The sequence below is a fragment of the Meriones unguiculatus genome, chromosome 2, assembly GCF_030254825.1.
Source record: "Meriones unguiculatus strain TT.TT164.6M chromosome 2, Bangor_MerUng_6.1, whole genome shotgun sequence".
In the NCBI taxonomy this organism is placed as follows: domain Eukaryota; kingdom Metazoa; phylum Chordata; class Mammalia; order Rodentia; family Muridae; genus Meriones; species Meriones unguiculatus.
The window spans coordinates 85,706,554-85,730,510 of record NC_083350.1 but is presented as its reverse complement, the minus strand read 5'-3'; the positions used below and the strand labels follow the sequence as shown (position 1 = coordinate 85,730,510).

The 23,957-nt window shown below is 36.3% G+C and overlaps 1 protein-coding gene across 5 annotated transcripts in view; it reads left to right on the top strand.

Moving 5' to 3' along the window:
- The first annotated feature begins 517 nt into the window (after positions 1 to 517).
- Tent2 (terminal nucleotidyltransferase 2) overlaps positions 518 to 23,957 on the top strand; it is a 53,076-nt gene continuing 29,636 nt past the window's right edge. The window contains exons 1-9 of one of the 5 annotated variants that reach the window (XM_021662625.2): positions 518 to 840; positions 1,060 to 1,123; positions 6,639 to 6,812; positions 6,997 to 7,086; positions 8,530 to 8,767; positions 17,112 to 17,226; positions 17,317 to 17,408; positions 18,866 to 18,932; positions 21,703 to 21,772. In XM_021662625.2, the coding sequence (XP_021518300.1) occupies positions 6,676 to 6,812; positions 6,997 to 7,086; positions 8,530 to 8,767; positions 17,112 to 17,226; positions 17,317 to 17,408; positions 18,866 to 18,932; positions 21,703 to 21,772 (809 nt within the window). In that variant the 5' untranslated portion in view covers positions 518 to 840; positions 1,060 to 1,123; positions 6,639 to 6,675. The other 4 variants (XM_021662623.2, XM_021662624.2, XM_060377790.1 and 1 more) reach the window with 4 other exon arrangements.

The following is a 23,957-nucleotide window of genomic DNA, read 5'->3' as shown; positions in this document are numbered from 1 at the left end:
ATAGTTCCTACGTGGACAATACGGGATTTTTATAAACAGATTTAAATCAAATTAAGTTCGGACAGTTTCACAAGATACTAAAGCTCACTCAACGAGAAACTGCAGTGCTTGTTGGACGAGTGAGTCGTAGGCCGTTACCGGGAGGGCGCTGAGTGGGCTTTGGGCATTTTTGTCTCCAAGAAACTGTTTTTTGGAGGAGAAAACCAATTAAAACTTAATACTGTTCTTCCTAGCGAGGGGCAGGTTGTTTTTGGATATCTCCTGGAAGGTAGCCCATGGACAGAACGGGCCCGCCAGAAACGGCCGACAGAGGAGCACGTGACCGCAGACGCGGCGCACAGGAGCGCGGGGGCTGACGGCTTCTCGGTCTGGGAGGGTCTGTCCCTTCCCTTCCCAAGCCGGTGGGCAGCCACTGCGCGACTCCCCGGACAGCACAGGGCCGGGAAGCTTTGCGCCTGCGCAGTTCAGCGAACTCGCAGCGTGCTACCGGAAGTCTGACCTTGCGTTCGTGCTGCATATTCCCATCCGGGGTCACGCCGATCTTCCGGGTGTCTCTGACAGGGCTGTCTGCGCCGCCTTTTCGGCGACTTTTCGGTCTTCCGCCTTTTTTTTTTTTTTCTTTTTGTTGTCGCCACCCTCAGCCTTCCACTCCCGCGCGAGCCTGGCCTCGTCGGCTCGCGCCTCTCCGCTGCCCTGCCCGGTCCTAGGTTGCCGCCCGAGCTGGGCCTCGCCGTGCGCGGGGCTGTTCCTAGCTCGGTCGGCTCGGGCGGCCGCTCGGGCCTGGGAACCTGAGGGCAGGCCTTGCCGCTGGGCCCTGCTCGGCCCCTCGGCGTGGACGCGGTGAGTTCAGGGCCGGAGGGGATGCACGTGTACAGGCCCTGGTCCCCGGCTGGCCGCGGGAAACTTTTCTGAAGCTGGCGAGCTTTGCGCGGGAGAGCCTGGCTAGGGGCGTTCCCAGGGTGCTGGACTGGGTGAAGAATGTTGGCGCCGCTGGCTTCTCTCTGATTCTGTCTTTTCGCTAGTTCTCACATGGCTTCCTGCCCTGTCCTCACGCCCTAGAACGAAAAAGTGAGACTGTCTGATAACTTCCTCCTGGTGTTCCAAAAGGCAGTAGAGAACTAAGGTAAATGTCTAAATTAACTATTGTGGAAGGCATTTATCTTTAAGACAATTAAATAGCATGAAGTCACCTTGGTAAAAACACAGGCTGGGACTGGCTGATGGCTGAATACACTTTTCTCAGTCAGATTTTGTGACTAGGCTCTCCATCTTTTTATCTGGTTAAGAGCAAGGGCTAGTTAGTGCGTTTCGCGGCATCCGTGGTTTAAGTTCCTTTTCTTGTTTTGTCTCTTTGAGCTTTTGTTTAAAATAATTGGGTTGCGGATAAAAGAAAAGAGAAATATTTAAGTTCTCTTTCTTGTTTCGCCGCTTTCAGCTTTGTTTAAAATAATCATTTAGATTGTTGATGAAATAAAAAGAGAAAGAAATTGTGCATGTCAAACCAGGTTGGAAATTTAACAGATTTTTAGTATATGGTTTTTGTAAAGAAAGATATTAGATTTGTTTGTATACAGATAACACTATAATCTAGGTATGTAGTTCAGTACTACAAGGCTTTGTTGTGTTAACTATTAACACTCTTAATTTGTATTGATTAATAACTGATAACAGAAACAGTGTTTGGTGTGATCTAGAAAAATAGACTACTTGTGAAACAGGGCAGTTTTCAGTCAATGTAGGAAATGTCCATTTGGAGTCATGTTGTTAGTTTTTTTTTTTTTTTTTAACTCTTGGACAGGATTTAAGTTTTAATGAAAAAAAGAAAAAAGGAATGCCCTATTCAAAGCCTGAAAGTGTTTTTTGTTTTGTTTTGTTTTCTGACCCAGGGTTTCTCTGTAGCCTTGACTGTCCTGGAACTCACCCTATAGACCAGACTGGCCTCAAACTCCCAGAGTTCTACCTGCTTCTGCCTACCAAGTGCTGGGATTAAAGCGTGTGCCACCGCCGTCTGGTTCTGGAAGTGGTTTTGACAGAGCTACCAGAGCAGGATTTAGGAGTTTGACATTTTCTATTGTAGAGAAAAGAACTGAACACTTAAGGACCCCAAAGACATTTAGACAAAGTGGACAGATAACTTGATTTAGCCATACAGTTCTTGTTTATAGTTTGGAGATGCTGTTTTCCAAGGAATCTTGAAGAGGCAGTTATGTAAACCTGAGTATTCTATCACTTGTAGGCGAGATCAATTTGAAGACAGTAGATCCAGTTGCAAATTAAGAGGCCAAATACTGTTATCACTAGAAGTACTTGCTAAACTGTTGTGTTACTTTGTGTCTGCTCATTTACACATAATCTGTATTAGTCTTGCATTGGTCTAAGCATATCCAACAAAGGCTTTAAGGGTCTTTCCCAAGGCAAGAACTAGTACAATAGTTTAAAAAACATTTTACCTAGATTATTGTTTTACTGTGGCTTACAAATTAAAAAGCTGATAACTTTTAAGGTTAAGAAAAGTAGGATACTATTCATTTCTGGGTGTTGGTATAAACTTTATCATACTACTACTGCTACAGATAGTGTGGAATAACTTACAGATAGTCTCTAGTGAGGAAGCTTCATTAAGATTATAAAGAAAGTTTTTAAAAGTTCTGGTACAGTGATAGTTTCACTTGGTCTTATTTTGTCAAACTATATTTTATAAAGATACGTTGTGTTTTGTTTTGCTGTGGAGTCAGGGTCTCTTATTTTATTTTATTTTACTTATTTATTTTGAGACAGGATTTCTCTGTGTAGCCTGGGCTATACTAGACTCGATTTGTAGACCAGGCTGGCCTCGAACTCACAGAGATTGCCTGCCTCTGCCTCCCTGAATGCTGGGATCATAGTTATTGTCACCAGGCCTGGCTCAGGGTCTCATTTTATATTCTTGGCTAGCCTAGAACTTAACTTGCTTTATGGACCAGGCAGGCCTTGAGCTCACAGAGATATGCCTTCCTCTGCTTTTCAAGTGCTGGGATCAGAGATGTGCGAGCCACCACACTTGGCTTCCTTGTGTTTTTACAGTAGATCATTGTTTCAATATCATTACAGTCATTACTGAAGTATATTAGAAAATGGATTTGAAATCTCTGAAAGCAAATATTTGATTTACTCTTTTTATCTATAGATGGTCATACAGGCTACTTGGGGTAGGGCCGGGAGTTAGCATTAAATGCTATTGGTTAAATTTCTTAGGGATGGTTCTATTTTGAAGGCTGCCAATTAAGTTTGATTTAAGGGTCAAAATTTCTGAGAGAGTCTGACTAGTATTTTATTTTAGAAGGATTCCAGAAGAATGAATACTTTTTAGAGGCAGGCCGATCTCTGTGAGTTCTAGGCCAGCCTGTTCTACATGGAGAGTTACAGGCCAGCCAGTAACTCTGAGACCCTTTCTCAGCTGTGAGTGCTCTTGACCCCTGAGCACTCCAGCTCCCTTGTTTACATGTAGAGATAGGTTTTCGTTCCTATGGAACCCAGACTGTACTTCAGATCCACCTGCCTCAGCACCTGAGTTCTGGATTTCAGGAACACAGTAGCACTTGTACGTTTGCAATAGAACTTTCTTGTTTTGTTCTTTGAGACAATCTTCTTACATCCAGGATGGATGTGAACTTGCTTTGTCTTACCTCTAAGTTGATCATCCTCCCTTAGCCTTCCAAGCACTGGGATTTCAGTGTTAGCCTCTTTGCGTGACTTGAAATAGAACTTTTTTAGTTGTAGTTTTCTAAGTACAGATGCTTCTTTTACTTAGGTCCATGGTTTCTGTATTCCAAAAAAAATGGGATGTTAAGCAAAATTCATTTTAGCTAACCACTTAGTGGCATTTTTTATAAACCCCATGAAAAAGATTGTTTTTAAATGAGAAGTTACTTCAGGAAAGCAGAGTAAAGGGAACCAAATCTTAACCACCGCTACCCTCTAAGGTGTGAAATTCAGAGAGTACCAGTCAGCAGATACTCATAAAAAATAACAACAAACAAGCAATCCTACAGCAGCAAGTACAGACTTGGTGGAGGAATTTGATAGACTTGTTTCCTATAGGCAATACTTTTGTCTCTGGTACAAATTAGAGTCAGACATTTGGAATGGGATCTGATAATGGTGATAAGTTGCCTGTTCACAACTTTGTAATGAACCTTGGATTGATGAATCTGATAATATGTGGTCAATCTAAGAAATTTTAATCCCACCGATATTGACAAACCAAGGAACAAAATTTATATGCATGAGTTTTAGTTTCTTTTCAGACTCTCTTGCTCTTCCCTCCCCCCCATTCTGACTTTTCCAGTTTTTATAATCCTCTTAGTTTTATTCTCTAATTGATTTAACTGTCTAGGTATTATTTTTCTTCTATTAAAAAGGCTTTGTAGTTCATTCTCTGACTTGCTTATCAGAAAAGAAAATTTACTACTTTTGGAACTTGAGTCCTTTATACATGTAAAGGATCTACTCATAAAACTTGCCATATCAGTGTATAAATTCATAACATAAGTATGTAGATACAGCAAATACTATGGGTAATGGTAAATTCATTTTAACTTTTTTATTTGTATTTTTTTTTTTTCTTTTTCGTAACAGGGTTTTTTTGTTGCACTGGCTGTCCTGGAACTCTGTAGGTCAAGCTGGCCTGGAACTCACAGATCCAGGCCAGCTCCTGCCTCTGGCTCCTGAGTGTTGGGGTTAAAGGCATGCACCACCGCGCCCAGCTATTTTTAGTTTTTTGAGGGTTCTCCACACTTACTTCCAAAGTGCATGGACTTGTTTGCAAATCTCAACAACAGTGAATGAGTGAGGGTTCCCTTTCCCCATGGCCCTTCCAGCATTTGTTATGCATTGTATCACCATTCTGACTGGGATAAGACGATACCAAAGTTGTTTTGATTTGCATTTCTTGATTATCATTTTGAGACCATCTTTCTGCTCAGACTTCCAGCAACTGTCAACTTTCGATCATTCTGGGAACTTGTCCTAGTCTGGGTTTTTTTTTTTTTTTTTTTTTTTTGCTTTTGTTTTTTCTTTCTTTTGTGTCTCACTGTTACCCTAGTTGGCTTGAAACTCTGTGTACACCAGGGTGGCCTTGGACTCATAGTGATCCACTAGCCTCAGTGTTTGTCTCCACTGGCTGCAAACAGTTGCACACCTCCCACCGTAGTCTCCTGAATGGTGGGACTGTCTGTGTGTGCCACCTTGCCTCAGCTTTCTCTTTTTACCCTCCATATGGACAGACACTTTGATTTTCCCTTCCAGGGACACTGTAGACAGGGAGAGCCTTGTGGCTTAAGAGCATTTTACTTTAAAGCTTTAAAGCTTTAAAGCATTAATTTATATCTTTTGGCTTCCACTGTTGCTATTAGAAAGTCCAAAGACATTTTGGTCCCCAACTTAATATTTCTTCCTCTGGAATATTAACTGTTTTATGTCTGGATATTCTGAAATTCAAATCCCCCCCGCCCCGTGTGTGTGTGTGTGTGTGTGTGTGTGTGTAATTTTTGGTCCAGGTCAAATTTTTATTTAATGATTTTCTTTTTTGTGTTTTTTTCTTTTTCTTTTTTTTTTTTTCATGGACTTTGCTAAAATGATCACATACTTGAGTTCTCTAGGTCTAGGCTTTTATTATTTTTTTATTTTTATTTATTTCTCTTTTAGTGTTCGTATGTTATAGTTTTGGCTTATTTCCCATTTTCTTTCTTGCTCTGTGATCTGTGGATGCCTTATTTTAAGCATGGCCTAAGTGGAAGATATATATGAGTGGTGCCTGGCGGCTATTAACATTTCTTGTAGATAGGCTGAGCAAGTAATTCTCTTTTTTGGTGGTAGACCCTTAACTTTTCATTATATAATTTTGCTTATTCTTAGGTGTGCACTGTTTCTCAGTTTGAGCTTTCTAATTACCTGTTTCAAGAAGGTGGCTAGGGAGTATCATTTTAACTTTGTTTATTTGGTTTTTGTTTGCTGCTTTACCTACCATTTTGAAGACTACAGCTTTGCTGGATTATTCATTGAAAAAAATTCTAAAAAGGAGCATTTAATGTCTTACTAGGTTAGTGACATGTTCTGATTGTTCCTATAGTTTTTCTTCCCGTATGGAACAACACTATTTTATTGTGTCTTTTATGTATAAATGTTGAGAAGAATCTTGGAATTTTATGAATTGGTAGGTGACATACATTCTTATATCTTTAGGTATGTCAAGTACCATATCATAGGTATCACATGGTAGCTTGTACCTTCTTATGAGTTAGGTTGTGAATAGATGTAAGAATCTGAGCAATTTAATTGAATCTTCGGAATGATATTTTGTTGTTTTAGAATAATGGTGATAAAAGATTTGTTGCTATTAAGGTAAACAGTATATTCATCAGAAAATTTGTAACATGCATAATGAAAGTGTTTGAGTGTGGTTTTATATTTTGAATTAACTTAATTATTTGTTACTTATAGTGGAACTTAAAACCTACTTAAACTCTCAGAGATAACTTTGCAAATGAAATGATTAATTTGATAGCTGATTGTCTGAAGTAGTAGATAATACTTATTGAAGAGTTCTATGTCTTTAAGGTATAATAATACAGTTTTTTTTAAAATTTTTTTTATTATAGGTAGAAGAATACATGTTCACCTTTAGTGAACAAGAGCATGTTCCCAAACTCAATTTTGGGCCGTCCACCCTTCACTCCAAACCACCAACAGCATAATAATTTTTTTGCTCTCTCACCAACTCTTTATTCACACCAGCAACTTATAGATGCACAATTCAACTTTCAAAATGTAGAGTAAGTATAATGCTATATTGGACACTGTGTCATTAAGTTCTGTTTTCTCTTTAACATTTTTGTGTGCAGTATTTGAAAAGAGAGAAAATATTATTAGCCCTTTTTTGGCTACTAAAATATTAGTTTTATGGCATTTTTAGTTCCAAGGAAAAAGCATTATGTTATTGCTCTTTGTTTTTGGTAGCTTATCTAGAGCTGTGTCCTTACAGCCCCTGACGTATGGAACTGTCAGCCCAATACAGACCTCAACATCCCCATTATTTCGAGGAAGGAAGTAAGTATTTCTCAAGTGTTTTAAAATAAATGTTAGTCTTAAGAACTATGTAACAGTTACATAGAATTACATGGACAGTGTGACCTCTTTATATAAAAGCTGAAGGATGCAGGCATTAGTTATTAAAGCAGAGATGCAATACCTGATACTTGAAATCCAGCTTTCTGGTTCTAGAATCAAGGCTTATGATAAACATTACAAGTTTTTCTGAATTGTCATTAGAAAAGTTATATAATGATTCTGAGAGTATTGACTTCATTAGTTGTATTTGTGTAATTTTTTGAAATTGCCTTAGTAGCCAGTGGTAACTCATGAATAAAGATGAATTCCATTAGTTCATAGTTACAGATATTTTTAAAAATTAAAATTGGCCTTTCTAATTGAGGATAGTGGATATGCTGTAATTACTTTCAGGATTAAAAATAACAAATGTACTTTTATGTGTCTAGCCCTTTAGATTAGCCTAATCTAATTACTAATTACTAATCTAATTACTAATCTCAGAGGAGTAGTGAAGTAAAACCTTTAGGATTTTAGAGCTAGAAAGGAATTGGATCATTTTCTGTGACATAAGATATTTCATGTTAACAGCTTAGTAAATATCATTTTCCCTGTCAAATTATTTATTTCCTTCTTACCTGGTATTGGGATTATAACCCAGGGCTCCATAGAGGCTTGGCAGGTTCTCTGTTTTAACCTAATTATTTTCTTGTTAATTTGAAAATTTTCAAATTTTCTGAAAAATGTAAAAAATAGTATGTTGAACATTTGTGTACCTTTTTCCTAGATATATTAGTTGCAAAGTTTAGCTGTTTTTGTCTCTCTTCTCACTCTCACACTTTCCCCCCTGAATTATATTAAAGGAAATTGTCGAAATATTTTACTTTATACCAAAACATCTTAGCCTTTTTCCTTATAAAAATAGACATTCTACTGTGTAACCAAAATACTTTTAATTTTGCCCAAGACATTGTTACTGCATATTATCTGCAATGCAGCTTGTTGTCTGACACTCTTTATAACTTTTATAAAATTGTCAGTTTGATTTTTTTCCCACTGATGAGCCAGAACATAGGTATATTCACAGGATCTTTTAAAAAGATACATGTATATATAATCACTCAACTTACTTCCTTTTGTTACAGTTTATCTTTGATTCTTAGTGATTGTGTACTTCTATAAGTAGTCATTTTTCTATAATGTGTTCAATGTGGTAATGACTCAGTTGGTAGTTCATATACATACCATTAATTACTTTTATTTTTGTACGGTATTGGAAGACATTTCTTGTGCTAAAGTTAATATTAAAAGTCCACTAGAGAGTTAATAATGAAACCTTATCCAAAGAGTCACAGTGTTGTTACTATCTGTTTTGATATTTGTATGTGTCTGTCATTAGAAAGTTGTGTCTTCAGTCACTAAGGTATATTTGCTTGTTTTCAGGAGAATAAGCGATGAAAAAAACTTTCCTCTTGATGGTAAACGGCAGCGTTTCCATTCACCCCACCAAGAGCCAACTATAATTAACCAGATAGTGCCTTTATCAGGTGACAGAAGATATTCCATGCCACCATTGTTTCACACACACTATGTACCAGATATAATCAGATGTGTCCCACCTCTTCGAGAAATTCCATTGTTAGAACCTAGAGAAATCACACTGCCTGAGGCTAAAGATAAGGTAATTATAATGCAGATGTTCATTTTGCCTTTTGAAATTTCATATGAAGAATATATTAAAAGCATCAGGAATATCTAATTTTCTATATTTTTCTAAGTATCACTACTGTCGTAAGTACACCTTTTAGGATCAATTTTTTTCTGATTTATAAAATTTGGGATTAGAGCCTAAAACATTTGATTTCACTACTGCCCAGCAACAACTTGTTCTTTTTTAAGTGAATGAGTGAATGAAATGTTGGTGGTGTGGTTTTTGAGACGGGGTCTCTATGTAGCACTGGCTATCCTGGAACTCACTCTGTAGACCAAGCTGGTCTAGAACTCCCAGAGATCTGCCTGCCTCTATCTCCAAGTGCTTGGATAAAAGGTGTGTACCACTACACCTAGTTCAACTTTTTCTTACTGTAGAAAAACATGGATATTGATATGGTAATTGTAATAAAATGTTAAAAAGCAGTATCTTTTTTTCTGTTCCTCTGAGGAAATATAAACTTAAATGGTGTGATCAAGAAATATTTATCAAAAAGATCAGTAAAAATTATTTTAGTTAAATGAAAGCATTTGCTCTTTCTTGGAAAATGACATTAGCATTGGAACAACGAGTTAATAACTAATAGTGGAATATTGCTCTCACCAGCTATAGTTTGTGAAAACTTAAGAAAAACATGTTGTCATTTGGGAAAGATATATAATGTTTGTCATTGTTTTTGTTCTTTTAGTGATTCTGTGAATCACTCTCTATTCTCCCTCTCCCTTACTCTCTTCACAGGGTCTTTCTGTATAGTTCAAGATGCCTTAGACTGAAATTCACCCTTTTCTAATGTACAAACCAGTAGATTTTACTAAGTTCATTAAGTTGTGCACTTACCTGTTTCCAAAACATACTCTCCACTCCCTTGAAAGCTTGTACCCCAACATTTGCACTTTCCTTCCCACTTCCTGTTAGTAAAAGCATTTGATGTGTTCCCATTTGTGCTTAGTTTCTTTCTTTTGCATAATGTTTTTAGGGTTTATTCATGTTTATTTGTATGGTTTTGATTTTTTTGAGACTACTTCCCATATAGTTTAGACTGGCCTTGAACACATCCTCCTGCTTCAGTAAGAGTGTTGGAACTGCATTTTTTTCGTCTGAGTAATATTTTATATGTAGTTATATACTGTATTTTGCTAATGTATTCCTCAGGTGATAGACTTTTAGGTTTCTTATTCTGGTTATTATGAATAATGGTGCTGTAAATGTCTTGTATACAAAATTTTGCATGGGTGTATGTTTCTGCTCTCTTGATACATACACAGGAGTGAAAGTATTGGGTGATTTGGTAAAATATGTTCCACCTTTGAGGAACTGCCAACTTGTTCTCTAAAATGGATTATACATGTATACAGATGCTTCACTTTGTTTACATCCCTGTGCTATTTATTTGTTATTCTCTCTCTCAGTCTCTCATTCTCTCTCTTAGTTTCTTGTATTACTAGAGATGGAACCTAGAGCTTTCAGCATGCTAGGCAAACACTGACTCACCATCAAGGTTTATCTGTAACTTGTCTCTTTTTATTGGAGCCCTTCTGGTATAAGAATCATTTCAGTTTCCATTTTCTAATATCTAATGATGCTGAGCATCTTATCATTTGCTTGTTGGACATCTGTATGTTCCTTGGAGAGGTCTCCATTCAGATTCTTTGTGCACATTTTAATAGGTTGTCTTTTTATTACTGAATTATAAGAGTTATTTTTATATATTCTGAGTATTAGCCCTTAAGATGATTTGCAAATGTTTTGTCCTTTCTGTGATTTCTATTTTTATCAGTGCCTTCTAAAGCCCAGGGAATTTTTCATTTTTTCCTGTAGTTTAATTTATTAGGTTTTTTTTTGGGGGGGGGCTTGCTGTGCCATCTTTCAATGTAGTAACTTGAATATTGATGCTTTTGTGGTATAAGTTCACTTATTCACTTGTTTGTCTGTCTGTCTATTCGGAGGCCGGGTCTCATTGTGTAGCTCTCATAAGCCTGAAAGTTGATATATAGAGCAGGCTGTTCTTGAACTCACATAATCCTCCTGAGTGCTGGAATGTACTGTAAGAATTTTCTGCTTTTAGTTCTTAATTTAGGACTTTGGTCCATTTGTAATTATTTATTTTTATGGTAGAATGTAGGCTTCAACTGTATTCTCCCAGTGATGGTTCATTTGTCCTAAAAGGCATGTTGTTAGAAACAAAACTGAAAATCCTAACTATTGTATTTTACAAGTAAAGGTTCAGAAGCCAGATGCTAGCTCATAGGCAGGGAAAGCACCCAGCTCACCTTCCTTTTCAGCTCAGGTCAGGATGGAAAAAACCCAAAAGGCTCACTACTTCAACTGACAGCCCAGGAGGAAAAGGCCAAAAAACCCGAGGCGGAAGGCTTGCTAGTTCAAAGCCAAAAGCTAGGGAGCTGATGAGCTGAAGCCTAAGCTAAAGTCAGAGCTTAAGCTAAAAAGCATTTTCTGCTTTTCTGTGCTGTCTTAAATACCCCTCAACTCAAAGTGCTTCCTGCTCTTTTATCCTTGTCAGCTGGTTTCTTGCTTCATTTCTTGACCTAGGGTATTAAATCCTGCATACAAAAAACTCTTGGAATTCAAGGTGTGTGCTAAAGCTGGCTGAACCACACCAATAAACTGAAAGTTCTTAGATTAAAGATGTATGATATGCTCAACCACACCAAACAAGAAACAGGGTTTTACAGTTTCACAATTGTGAAATGGGATCAAATATCCTGCAACAAAGACAACATTTTTTGTTCTGTGCCAACATTTTTCTTACCATGAAGTAGAAAAAACCGGTGGGAAAGAGGAGAAAGCAAATGAAAATGAAAAGATGAGTGTGGATGTTCTGGTGTTCCTTCTTCCTAAGTCCCTCCATTCCTTTGCTTTGTTTAACTCCTGATATAATAATGTGAAAGTCTATGGGATAAGGCAAATCAGGTGAATTTTCTGAATGGATGTATAGATAGTTACTATATATGGGTTTTTAATGTATGCATGCTAGTAGAATATTTAAAATGGGTTTATTATACATAGATACTCAAGTACATTTTTGTGTATGTTTATGTTTGTAGGTAACTAGCTAACCAAGAACTTAGGCCTATACTGAATCTCTGTAAACTTAATAATGTATAATTTGTATTGTTGGTAATAAATCGTAGGATGTGATTCCATATCTTTCTTTGCCCAATCATACAGAAACATTTCTCCCACATGTGCAGTCTTTGGAATTAGGGCATTTCCCCCAGAAAGGAAAAGATTTTGTTGTTGAATCAGTTTCTTTGAGTGATACTTTATTTCTGCCTTATTGTGAGAGTAAGAAGGACAACACTTCTTTTTGTTCTTTTAAGTGACTGTTTTTGGAGACAGTAGCTCATAGTGTAGCTCAGGCTGGCTTTGAACTCATGATCCTCTTGGTTCTACTTTCTGAAAGCTCAGATTACTGATGTGTGCTACCATGACTTTCTTTTTTCAAGAAAACTGTTGTTTATTGATGTCTCTGCTCTTTAGACATAATTATTATATTTTTTGGTTTTTCCAGACAGGGTTTTTCTGTTTTAACAGAGCTTGGGCTGTCCTGGACTCTCTTAGTAGACCATGTTGGCCTAGAACTCACAGAGATTTGCCTGCCTCTGCCTCCCAAGTGCTGTGATTAAATGTGTGGGCCACCATGCCCGGCATTTTACTCATGTTATATCATTTATTCTTTCAATAACTTAGTAGCATATGGCTATGGTCCTAAATTTTATTGATGTTTAGAAAGTTAAATAATTTGCTCGAAGTCATATCTTGTAAGTGTTAAAATCAAAATTTGACACATTGTTTTTAACAAAATCTCATTCAGTTTTACTACCCTGTCTCCAAAAAAAAAAAAAAAAAACCCACTTAAACTGAATGTCCCTTCTACTTCCTGTGCATTTCTCTGTCCATTCTCCTGACTTCCTCTTACTCTCTATGGTTTTTTTTTTCTGTGTTCACTCCCTGTCAACTGGTTGCTTGTTTCACCTCTTGACCTATACTTGACTTTATTTAATCCTGTTTACAATATTCAAACAGAAAGCTCATAGATGAGAGGTGTGTGCTAGGACTGAGCTGCACCACAACTAGAAACAGGTTTTTCCAGGAAACAACAGTCTCAGGGTTCACAGTATAATTAAATATCCTGCAGCAACGACTGTCTCTAAAAATGAAGAGAGGAGAAATTTAATGTGCTTAACATCAAGAATAGGGAGATCACATTGTGAGACCTGGCTGTAATATCACGTGATCTGTAACAGTAATGACTGATAATTTTACCTAGTATCTGTTGCCAGCAATGTGATCAACACTACTGCTATAAAGTGTATAGCGAATACAATATTTAATATTAGTTAATTAGACAATGATTTGAAAGCATAGTCAAGTGGCATTGAAAGTTTTTGAATAGGTGGAATAACAGTAAATTTGAATTTTGGAGAGGATAATTTTTTGCAGAACATAGTTTTGTTTAGAATGAGTTGGTCTTGAAGGTGGACTGGCATCTTAAAAGATGTTAATGTATCTGGATAAGAGGTACTGCAGTATTAAGTTGTGACAGATGGCAGTGAAAATTATATGTGAGACAGTATATAAAGAATATGGATAAAATAGGGTTTTGCTTTGTGAATCCTCCAGCCTCAGCTTCTCAAGTGCTGGGATTACAAATGTGCACCATTTTGGCTCACATGTAACTATAATAGGTTTTATTTGAGCATTGCTGCAACGAATACTGAGGATCTACTGTGATGTCTGGGATTACTTGGTTCTACTTCAGTTAACAAAATTTTCTTTAAAGGACCAGATAACAAATATTCTAGGCATTCAAGTTATTTGGGCTATTGGCTTTTTTTCTCTCCACTTAATAAAATGTAAAAATAATTTAACTTGTTTGTATATAAAAGTCTAGAAGCTATATTTGGCCTGTGGGCCCTAGTTTGCCAGCTTTCCTTCTAGGTCAAACAAAATCTAATCTTTATGTGACATTTAAATTTTACTGAATTTATTACAAACTTGGGTGCCTATATCTTCTTGTTACAGGAAATAGCAAACTATGTACATAAAATACTGTGTAAATAATATGTAAATTACTATGTAAATGATCATGTTAGTAAATCTCTCAGCTTTAACCCTTCCAGCATTATATAACTACAGTATACTAACATATGACTGACCATATGACCAGTCTTAATTTAGTCCATACCTCCCCCTCTTTTTAGTTTGAGTCAGCTTCCAGTTGTTATGTATATATGCATATTTCTGTGTTTTTCTTGACAATGCAACTGTATCTCTGTTACTATAGCTTCTTCTCTTCTGGCTATTTTTCATCTTCCTCTTTTTTTCCAAATACAACGCATACTTTCTTAATTTTTTGGAAGAAGCCTTGTTTTTAAAAAAATTATATTGATTCCAAATATTCATTTCAAGATAATTGATGTTTACCAATAATCTTCTGAACTATTAGCATGATACATCTGTATTTTTGTTTTAATTTTGTTTTGAGGTATGTTATTGCTCTATAGACCATACTGACCTCAACCTCATACCAATTCTGCTTCTAGTTCCAACATGCTGAAATTAAAGGCATGAGCATACCAGACTTACCTCTGTACACATTTACATGTCTCTTACATCATTTGTGAATTTCAGCCTGTATGTCATACATAGCTTTTAAAAATAGATTTGTCAATAATTTCATGCACTGTGCTGCTGTCAATTTTTTCTAAAGTAAATTTCTATTGTTAGTATGGATACCAGCGTATAAAAATGCAAAAGGCTTGAAAAATTGGTTAAAATATCGTCATGTGTCCGTGGAAATGTGCTTCATCTTAGTAATCTTTCTTTTCTTAGAAAAACTTTATGAAAAATATTTCACATATTTTCAGTTACTTTTTTCAGTTATTATTCCTAAACTTTTTTCTATTTTGTTTTCACTTTATTTTATTCCTACTCTTCTTGAGATTTTACTTCTTTTTTGTGTTATTCCGTCAATCAGAATCATTCTAGACCTTTCCTTTTGCCTCTCATGGCTTTGCCTTGTTTAGATTTCAGTGCCCCACAGTTTTTTGCTGGTGTTTTACAGGGAATTTTGATTAAAGTCCCTGAACTTTCAGTGTCCTTCTTGCATTTGCTTATAGATTATAGCTTGTGAAGGTTCCTTCTAGAATTGTAATACTATTCTACAATCAGTTTGGAGGGAAAGAAGCATAATGTAGTAGCTAGAGACCATTTGATTTCTGGTTATCTGATCTAGGGCTTAGCCTGCTTTTTCCCTTTCTTCTTACTTTTGGGATACTGTGTCATTATGGTGTTTGACCTTAACTGGTCAGATTTGGGATTTGTGAAGGATACTCAATTATGTTATATTTGTTTCTGGTGTTTGGTTTTGGTTTAATTTGAGCTCTTTTATTCTCCTACTTGTTCTCTTTTTTTGCTGGGGGCACTCGGGGAAGGGAGGGAGGGGCACAGATATTTATAAATGTTCTTTTAAAAAATTGTGGCTTTTTCATGGTCAGGTTATCAGAAGCTCTTGAATCTTCTTAAATATTCTGAATATGATATAAAAGATCTTAACTGATGAATGAGACTTGTCTGGTCATTTATAGAGTGTGGGGAGGCTTGAAAAAGAGAGACTGAAAATACAAAAGAGAGATTGAAAAATTAATGGTGTTTGTGCTCTTGAGGTAAACAGCAGGCATAGATATAAAGGTGTTGGTAGAGGGAATAGAGTTTAACATAGCAAGAGGGCACTTTGTCTTAACAGAATGAAAGAGATGAGATTTCCCTCAGGAGTGTTAATTTGTAAGTCTTAGCAAGAAGAGGAATTGTATTTGTATTTTTAATTTTCTTAGTTATTTTATTTATTTTTTTCTTTGAGACAGGGTCTCATGGTAGCCTAGGCTGTCCTGGAACTCCCTATGAAGCCAAGGATGGCCTTGAACTCCTGATCCTCCTACCTCCGTTTCTGAGTGCTGGGATTTGGAGATGTGCACCACTACGCTTGACTTTTCTTAGAAAAATTTAATGTGAGCTTATCTGGAAAAGAAAGTAAGTTTAGGGGCCTTGAAGAAAGCAGTAAATATTTTGGAATGGAATAGTGAAAAATAGGAACAATATCTAACCAAAAATAATACGAGAGTAAACACTGGATAATGCTTAGGACCCTAAGCTAGGCTAACTCTTACATTATACATTTGAAGACTCTACTTTCTAAAAAGCTTTTCAGTTTTGTCTTTCTGTAAGTTCAATTTAATTTTAGAGAGAAGGTAGTGTTTTTATTGCCTTCAGTTGAGGATTTTGTGGCACATACATTAGAACATGAGGGATAAACTTGCAAAGGTGTGATGCAAGAGATTAGTTCAGGAGATGCATTCTGGGATAGTGGCAGCATAGGTACTAATAGGTTGGAAGAAAAGGGAGATCTCAAGGGGCTCCTGACTAACTCTAGAGCAGATATGTTAGAGGTGGGGATGATAAGAAAGTGAGTTGAACAGGAAGTTGAAGTGAAAACAGTATAATGGAGTTTAAAATATTAGGACTAGAACACATCGCTATGCAAATGCACCAATGGAAAATATTATAGTAAAAGAATTTCAGAAGTGGAGTTTGTTGTGGTAAGTGTAGCTCACTACATAGAAGGGTACCTGTATCTTCCTGTCATCCTGAGGTGATGGCAAGAGTTGGGGTACAGGGAAAATGTTAACCACATAGATACCTAAACAAGGGAGAGATGGCACCCCAACTGATGAAGTCAGAACTCAGAGAAAGGTATGAAAAATAGAGTAGAGGACGATTTGTGTGACTAGAAGGCAGGAGACAAATCTTTTATGTGTAATATTCATCACCATGACCACCAGAAGTTGAACAAACTTCTTGAAAGGGACCTAGTATATTTTAGAATATGTCATGTGCACGTGCTTTTTAATGCATAGACTTACTTACTTTGCATATTCTTATTCACTGGTCTTTGTGACTCTTAAAAATGTGATAATTATTCTTTATTCATGATCCACGTAAAAGCAGACAGTAGTGATAAAAGGGTTTTAGTTTACTGGGCTATAATTATACTCAATATGAATTATCTGACTACTTTTTTGTCACTTAAATTTTATTTTTGTGAAATTTATAGTTTTCTAAGCCATTCTTTGTACTTGAGTAACAATAGCTTTGAATCAGGAAGTGTTAAGAGGGTAACATGTATTTATTTTTAAAATACTGTCAGCATTCATTTATACTGCTATACTGCTTAGAACAGTAGTTATAAATTTCTGAACAAATATTTTGTTTTTGTTTCTTTTGTGGTGTATTCAAGTTGAGCCAGCAGATACTAGAGTTGTTTGAAACTTGTCAGCAGCAAACAAGTGACTTGAAGAAGAAAGAACTCTGTAGAGCACAGCTGCAGAGAGAGATTCAGTTGCTTTTCCCACGTACGTCTGCCTTCTCTGCATGCCTTTATTGTCTATATGTTCCTGTTTACAAACTGTAGCACTTCTTACGGTTTTCTTCTGCTTCTGTAGAAAGCAGACTTTTTTTGGTTGGATCGTCTTTAAATGGATTTGGTGCCCGGAGCAGTGATGGTGATTTATGCTTGGTTGTTAAAGAAGAACCAGTAAGTGATGAGACATTATTACAAGTCTATTTCTTATATTACATAAGTTTAGAAATAGAACTTGGTTTATTCTAATTAGCTGTTTGAATTTTCTGTGTAGTGCCAGAAGGACCTCTTTCTCTGCCCTGCACATGTAAAGCACCAGCCTGGTATACAGAAGAGCAGCTCCAGCAGTAATGAGCTCTGAGCTGTTGATGGGAATTGGCTCCTCTGTGTGGTTTTTCAAGTGTTGCCTTTTACTATGAAATGTCACTGGGCTGAGTTTAAATCTTTTTAAATCTGTATTCTCCCTTCCCCCCACCTTGAAAATACGAAAATACAGTAGGCTTTGAGTTTTTTTTGTTTTTGTTTTTTTTTTTTTTTGAAAATAAGGCTTCAGTGAAATTTAAGACCTTTGATTTAGTAAATTTAACATTTTTTCTAAGATACTGACTTCATTTTGGTTTTGTTTTTATTTAACAACCGAATTGTGTTATTTAGAATTATATTTATTTGAATTTCCTGTTAAATGATCTTTTGAATATCTTAATACTATAGAAATTTTTCAGTAAACTTATCCAACCCAGCCTCTTGTAGTTGTTCTTTTGAACTACCAGACTTTTTGGTTAAGTTGAATATAATTTTAATCTTTCTTTCTTTCTTTTTTTTTTGGGGGGGGGGTTGTTTTTTTGAGACAGGGCTTCTTTGTATAGCCTTGATTGTCTGGACTCTCTTTGTAGACCAGGCTGGCTTTGAACTCAGAGATCTGCCTGCCTGTCCCTTTCTGAGTGCTAGAATTAAAGGCCTGCACCACCACTGCCTAGCTTTAGTATTTCACACTGTGCTTCATATCCTTAAAAATGCAAAACAAAATCTTGATTGTAATATGTAGTTTTAGTCTTCTGGTTATTGTAAAAGAAAAACAGGTTTATTCTAAGAAAGCATCTGTTATTTTTTTTTTTTATGCTCTGAGATAACACAAAGGAAAAGAAAAGGGGGGAAAACAAGCAAACCAGAAAACCCCTTAAATATCAGTATAATGGAGATTGCAAATTCTGCAACTAGAGTACACTGGGCACATCTTGCTAGCTCTGTGATCTTCGTCACACTCGTAAGTCATTGCCATAGCTTACACACACTGATACTCTACACTGTACATAATCCATAAGCACTTCATGCTCTTGATAAGGAAATAAAACGTTACAAAGTTAGGATTTTGTTCAATTTTGTTAGATGAGTTTTTTTATCATTTATATAAAAGGAAAAAATGACATGGTTATTTTCAGTTAAAAATGATTTGATTCTGGAATGTAGATATGAAACAGCATTGAGGTTGACTTTTTTGTAGTGTATATTTTGAAAAGTACTTTGAAAGAAAAATACATGGTTTGTGTTTTGCTTTGTGTTACTTTAAAAATCAAACACTAAGCTAAGAAAATAATGAAAAAACACTTTAACTTTTCAGTGTTTTTTTTCAGGTAAATCAGAAGACTGAAGCACGACATATACTCACCTTAGTCCATAAACACTTCTGTACTAGACTATGTAAGTCTCATAGACCTTCTGACATAACTATTATTTAAAATCGTACTCACTTAATCTCTCTGGTAAGAATTGTTTACTTTCTGATGAGAACAATTAGAACATAGATTGTTTTCTTCTAACTAACTTCTTTTACACTTATTTTCTTTTTAAGATAGGGTCTTGCTATAAATAAATATATAGAGAGCCTAGGCGGGCCTTGAACTTGTGATCCTCCTGCCTCAGCCTCATGCATTTTGGAGTGTATCACCATGCCTGTCTTCTTTTAACTGTGGGTGAAAAAGCATGATTCAACAATTCATTATTGAATTTACTTGAAAATCCATTGAAGGCATCTGTCATCTTGAGATTTGAAGATATATAAGCTTTCCTTTTTTTTTTTTTTTTTAAATGTTATAGACCCTTAGGAAAATAGGCATGAATGAACAGTTAGCTGTAAGGCAAGTATCTGTGTAGCCAAAAACATGATAGTAATAGTCATATAGGTGTAAATGTTGTAGCTCCCAGGGGAAGGGTATCCTGGCAGTTGGGAGCCAAGGAGTACTACGAAGTCATAATGACAGCAAACTTCAGATAAGAAATTTATTGAGGAAAACACAGGAGGAAGATGTTTTCCTGAACTTGGGAGAGAAGCAGCAGAGAGCCAAGGAGGCAGGCTTTTTAATAGGACCTCGGGGAACAGAGATTTCCAGGATGGCCTGGGATTGGTGGGATTTTTTTTGGCTTGATCTTGGGGTTTTTGCTCTGCAGGCTGGAGCTTGGCCACCTGGGTCTCAAGGGGCTGGGTCCTGCCACTGTGGTCATTAGAGTGAGCAGAGCCTGGTGGTTGGAGGGCCTCAGAGGTGGGGCTTGGCTACTTGTGTGCTTTGAGGGCCTTAAAGTCACCTTTAGCAAAGTGGCTGGATACAAAATTAACTCAAAAAAAATCAGTAGCCCTATTGCATATGAAAGACAAAAGGGCTGAGAAAGAAATTAAGGAAACTACACCCTTCACAATAGCTACAAATAAAAAAGTACCTTGGTATGATTAACCAAAGCAAGTGATAGTGTCTTTGTAAGGGAAGAATTTCATATACTTTTCATTAATACACATCTTTATTTTACACATGTGAGCTTTGAACATGTTTGTTACCCCCAAAGAAAGCAAAATTGTTGACTAAGACAATTTTATTATAATTTTTTTTAATGAACTTAGTAAATTTTAATCTATACTATCCCATCATACACTTTACTTTGAACGTCCACGGAATGTTAAAGAATGTTATGATGCTGGAGAGATTTTTGTCAGTTTTCTTTTCACAGATACTCATGTATAAGGCTTTGAATTGGGAAACACAAAAACAAAAACAAGTCACTATCCTTGAATAGTTTATATCTGTTGTAGGAAAAAAAAGAAAACAGTTATTGGAATCCATATGTTATTTCATCTATAAAATTAGGAAATAATTCATACTGTCAGTGGATTTTAATCATTCTTACCATAGTTGAAACCTGATAAATGGGTCTGGAGAGAAGGCTTAATAGGAAGTACCTGCTGTGTAAATATGAGTATCTGAGTTTAGATCTCTAGCACCCATGTAAAAAATGCTGGGTTTGTTAGCTTATGTCTGTAACTCCAACACCAGGGGTAAGGATTGGGGCAGAGACAGGAGGATCCTGGCTATGCCCGTGCATTCTGTCCAATTATTGAGCATCAGTTTCACTGAGATTTTAATCTTAAAAAATTAGCTGGAGAAATATAGAGGAGAACACTAGATTTTGACCTCTGGGCTCCACACACACATATGCATTTGTATTTATATATGTACATGGAGGAAAACATGAAACGTTACCCTTCCTACCAAAACCACTAACAACAAAATTTTTAGCTTTTAAAAAAAGGAAATCTGGTATTGTCTTTTTCTATGGTTAAAAACTTAGGACATTGCTCCTGTTTTCAGATGATTTTTTTTTAAAAGTGTTTCTTTCTTTTGATTATACGTCTTTTTTTGGGTATGTGCACATGAATGTATGTGCGATGGAGACCAGAAAAGGGCATTGGATCCTTTGGAGCTGGAGTTTCAGGCTGTTAATTAGCTGCCATCGTGGGTGCTGGTGTCTGAACTTAGGTCTTCTGAAAGAACAGTATGTGCTCTTCACCATGGCAGTTACTAATTTTCTGTAAATTTTCTACAATAAATTCTTTATACCTTTGATGAAATTAAAAATGTTATGTATTTTATCCTCTTTGAGATAATATATAATTGAATGTATTCTTGCCTCATCAAGTTGCAAGTATTTACATATTACAAATGATTTCTGCAATTACCATCAATTTCTTACTGTTTGTTACACCAGAATTTAGCAATTTCCTTACTTTTAGCTATTTTTTGCATTGAGATGTTTTAATGTCTTTATAGATACTGCTATATACTAGATTTTTTTTTCTTTTTGAGAACAAAAACCCTTAAAGCCTTTATGTAGCTCTTATATGGACTTGATGTCTGTCTTTCCTTCCTCCTTATTCTTCCCATTTCTTCTCTCCTTCTTTGACAGGGTCTCCTTATGTGTTCCTGTCTTTCTGGAACTCTTTTTATGTCCTTATTCTTATATTGTGTCCTTATATCTTATTCTTATTCTTATTAATCCTTTATTTTTCCAGGACAGCATATTTGATCTTAAGTTGGTTTAGTTTATTAAAATACTACTTTTAAAATATTACTTTTAAAACTGCATTGGAACATTATGAATGAGAAAACAATGGCAGATACTCATATTATCTTTTTTCCTTCAGCTGGCTACATTGAGAGACCTCAGCTGATTCGTGCAAAAGTGCCAATTGTGAAGTTCAGGGATAAAGTCAGGTAAATAATTACTAACCTCTCTTTTCTTAGGTGCTCTAGATTAACTTTGGCTAGTCACGTAATGTGGATAGCTAAAAAATCAGTGTTAAAGCACAGCAGCTTATCTTTAAGGTTTTAGGGATAATTTTCTAGTTAATTTTCTTTTTTTCATTTTCTTCTTTGTCTTTTGTTTGTTTTTCTAGACAGGGTTTCTCTGTGTAATACAGCTCTGGCTCTCCTGGAGTCCCTTTGTAGCCCAGGGTGGCTTCAAACTCAGAGATTCACCTGCCTCTGCCTCCCGAGTACTAGGATTAAAGGCATGTGCCACTATGCCCAGCTTATTCTTTGAATCAGTCTGGCTGTGAGGACAGCTCTGAACTTTGGATTCTTCTGCTTTCACTTCCTGAGTGATGACATTGTAGGTGTAGTCACTATTGTCTTTAAATTAACTTTTGAAATAATCTGAGAGGTCTTCATGTTTAACTGAATTTAGCTACTCTGCTTCAGTCTTGAGTATTTGGGACTATCCAGTTTGGGTTTTAAAATGATTCTCTTGTAGCCTAGCATAAAGGTTCATATTTGCAAATGGATTTCTGTGAGTTTGAAGCCATGCTTGGTCTATACCAATGGTTTTCACTGGTATATACCTTCATAATGGTGCAACCCTTTAATACAGTTTTTTTGAGCTGTGGTGACCTCCACTCCAACCATAAAGTTGCTATTTCATGACTGTAATTTTACTTCTGTTATGAATTGTAATATAAATACAAGTATCTGTGTTTTCTGATAGTCTTGGGTGACCATTATGAAAGGGTTTTTTTTTTTTTATCTTCAAAGGCATCTTGACCCAGAGGTTGAGAACCACTGCTCTATACAATGAGATCCAGGTCAATCAGCGTTATAGTGAGGACCCAGTTTAAAATGTAAAAGACCGCATATTTTGGAAACATATAATGTGTTCCCCAAAACATATCTTCTTTGATAAAATTTGGTGTGTATTTATATCAGAGAGTTTGTTGTAACTTTAAAGTATCATTAAATGTCAAAAGCTGGCTTTGACACCAGGGTAAACTGAGGTGGGATGTTGAGTTGTTGAAATGGAGCAGGGTGGTGGAGGTTGGTTACTTCTAGCAAGAAACACTGAACTTTCTTTAACTCTTGAACAGCTAGAGCTGATAGCTTGATCATAGCTTGATCATGGAGAAAGACTGGAAAAAGGAAAGGGGAGGGAGCTGGAGCATATGGTGTATACTGCTGGTAGAGAAAGAAAAGAAGAAGGGGAAGAAACACACATTCTCACTCACACACACACACACACACACACACACACGATGAAGCAAAGGCAGGCTCCAACAACTTCACACATACCCATACACAGATACACAGGTACAGTCAGACAGATGGACAGACAGACACATTTGGTGGTTGAAACAAACTCTTAAGAGTGAGCTCCAATAAGCGGGCTTCAAAAGGCTCCAACAAGCTTCAATAACTTCTTACATACATAAAAATATACATACATACAAACAGGCAGACAGACATATTTGGTGGATGGTGGATGGAGCAAAGCTCTGACAAGCAGGCTCCAAGAGGCTCCAATCGACAGTGTTTCTTGTTTTCTTTTGTACTTTTTATGTTAGAGGAAAAATTACCTCATAGCCATAAAAACAATTATCACAGAAACAAAGTTGTTACACAGAGGGAAAAAACAGTAGGATTATTGATTACTCATGCCTAACTAAACTATTCTTATCCATCACTTCATCCTACAAGTTCATTGTAAGTTCAAAACAATAGTTCTTCATGTCATAGGTTAACAAGGTTTAAGGTTAAGGATTTACAACAAGATGATTGCTTACATGTCTTTCCATTAAGACTCATATCTAATTTAACATTCTTCAGCTATCTTCCATTCCATGAGTTTATTGAAAGTTCAGAGTAGGAATTTTTTTTTTAATGTAATAGGTTAACAAGGTTTTTAACCAAGAAACAGGTCATCTATCTTATGTCTTATTTTTAAGGCCTTGTATATCTTAAATTAGTTAGTTATCATGGTGCATACTGACATCGGTGATCCCATCTCTGGACCTAACCTAGAATGAATGTTTTCCTAGATCATAAATTTGTCTCAGTCCTGTTCTTCCTAGTTAAATTTATGTGTTTGTGACTTATGAAGGTTCACGGAACTCCCTTACGCAGCCTTTGC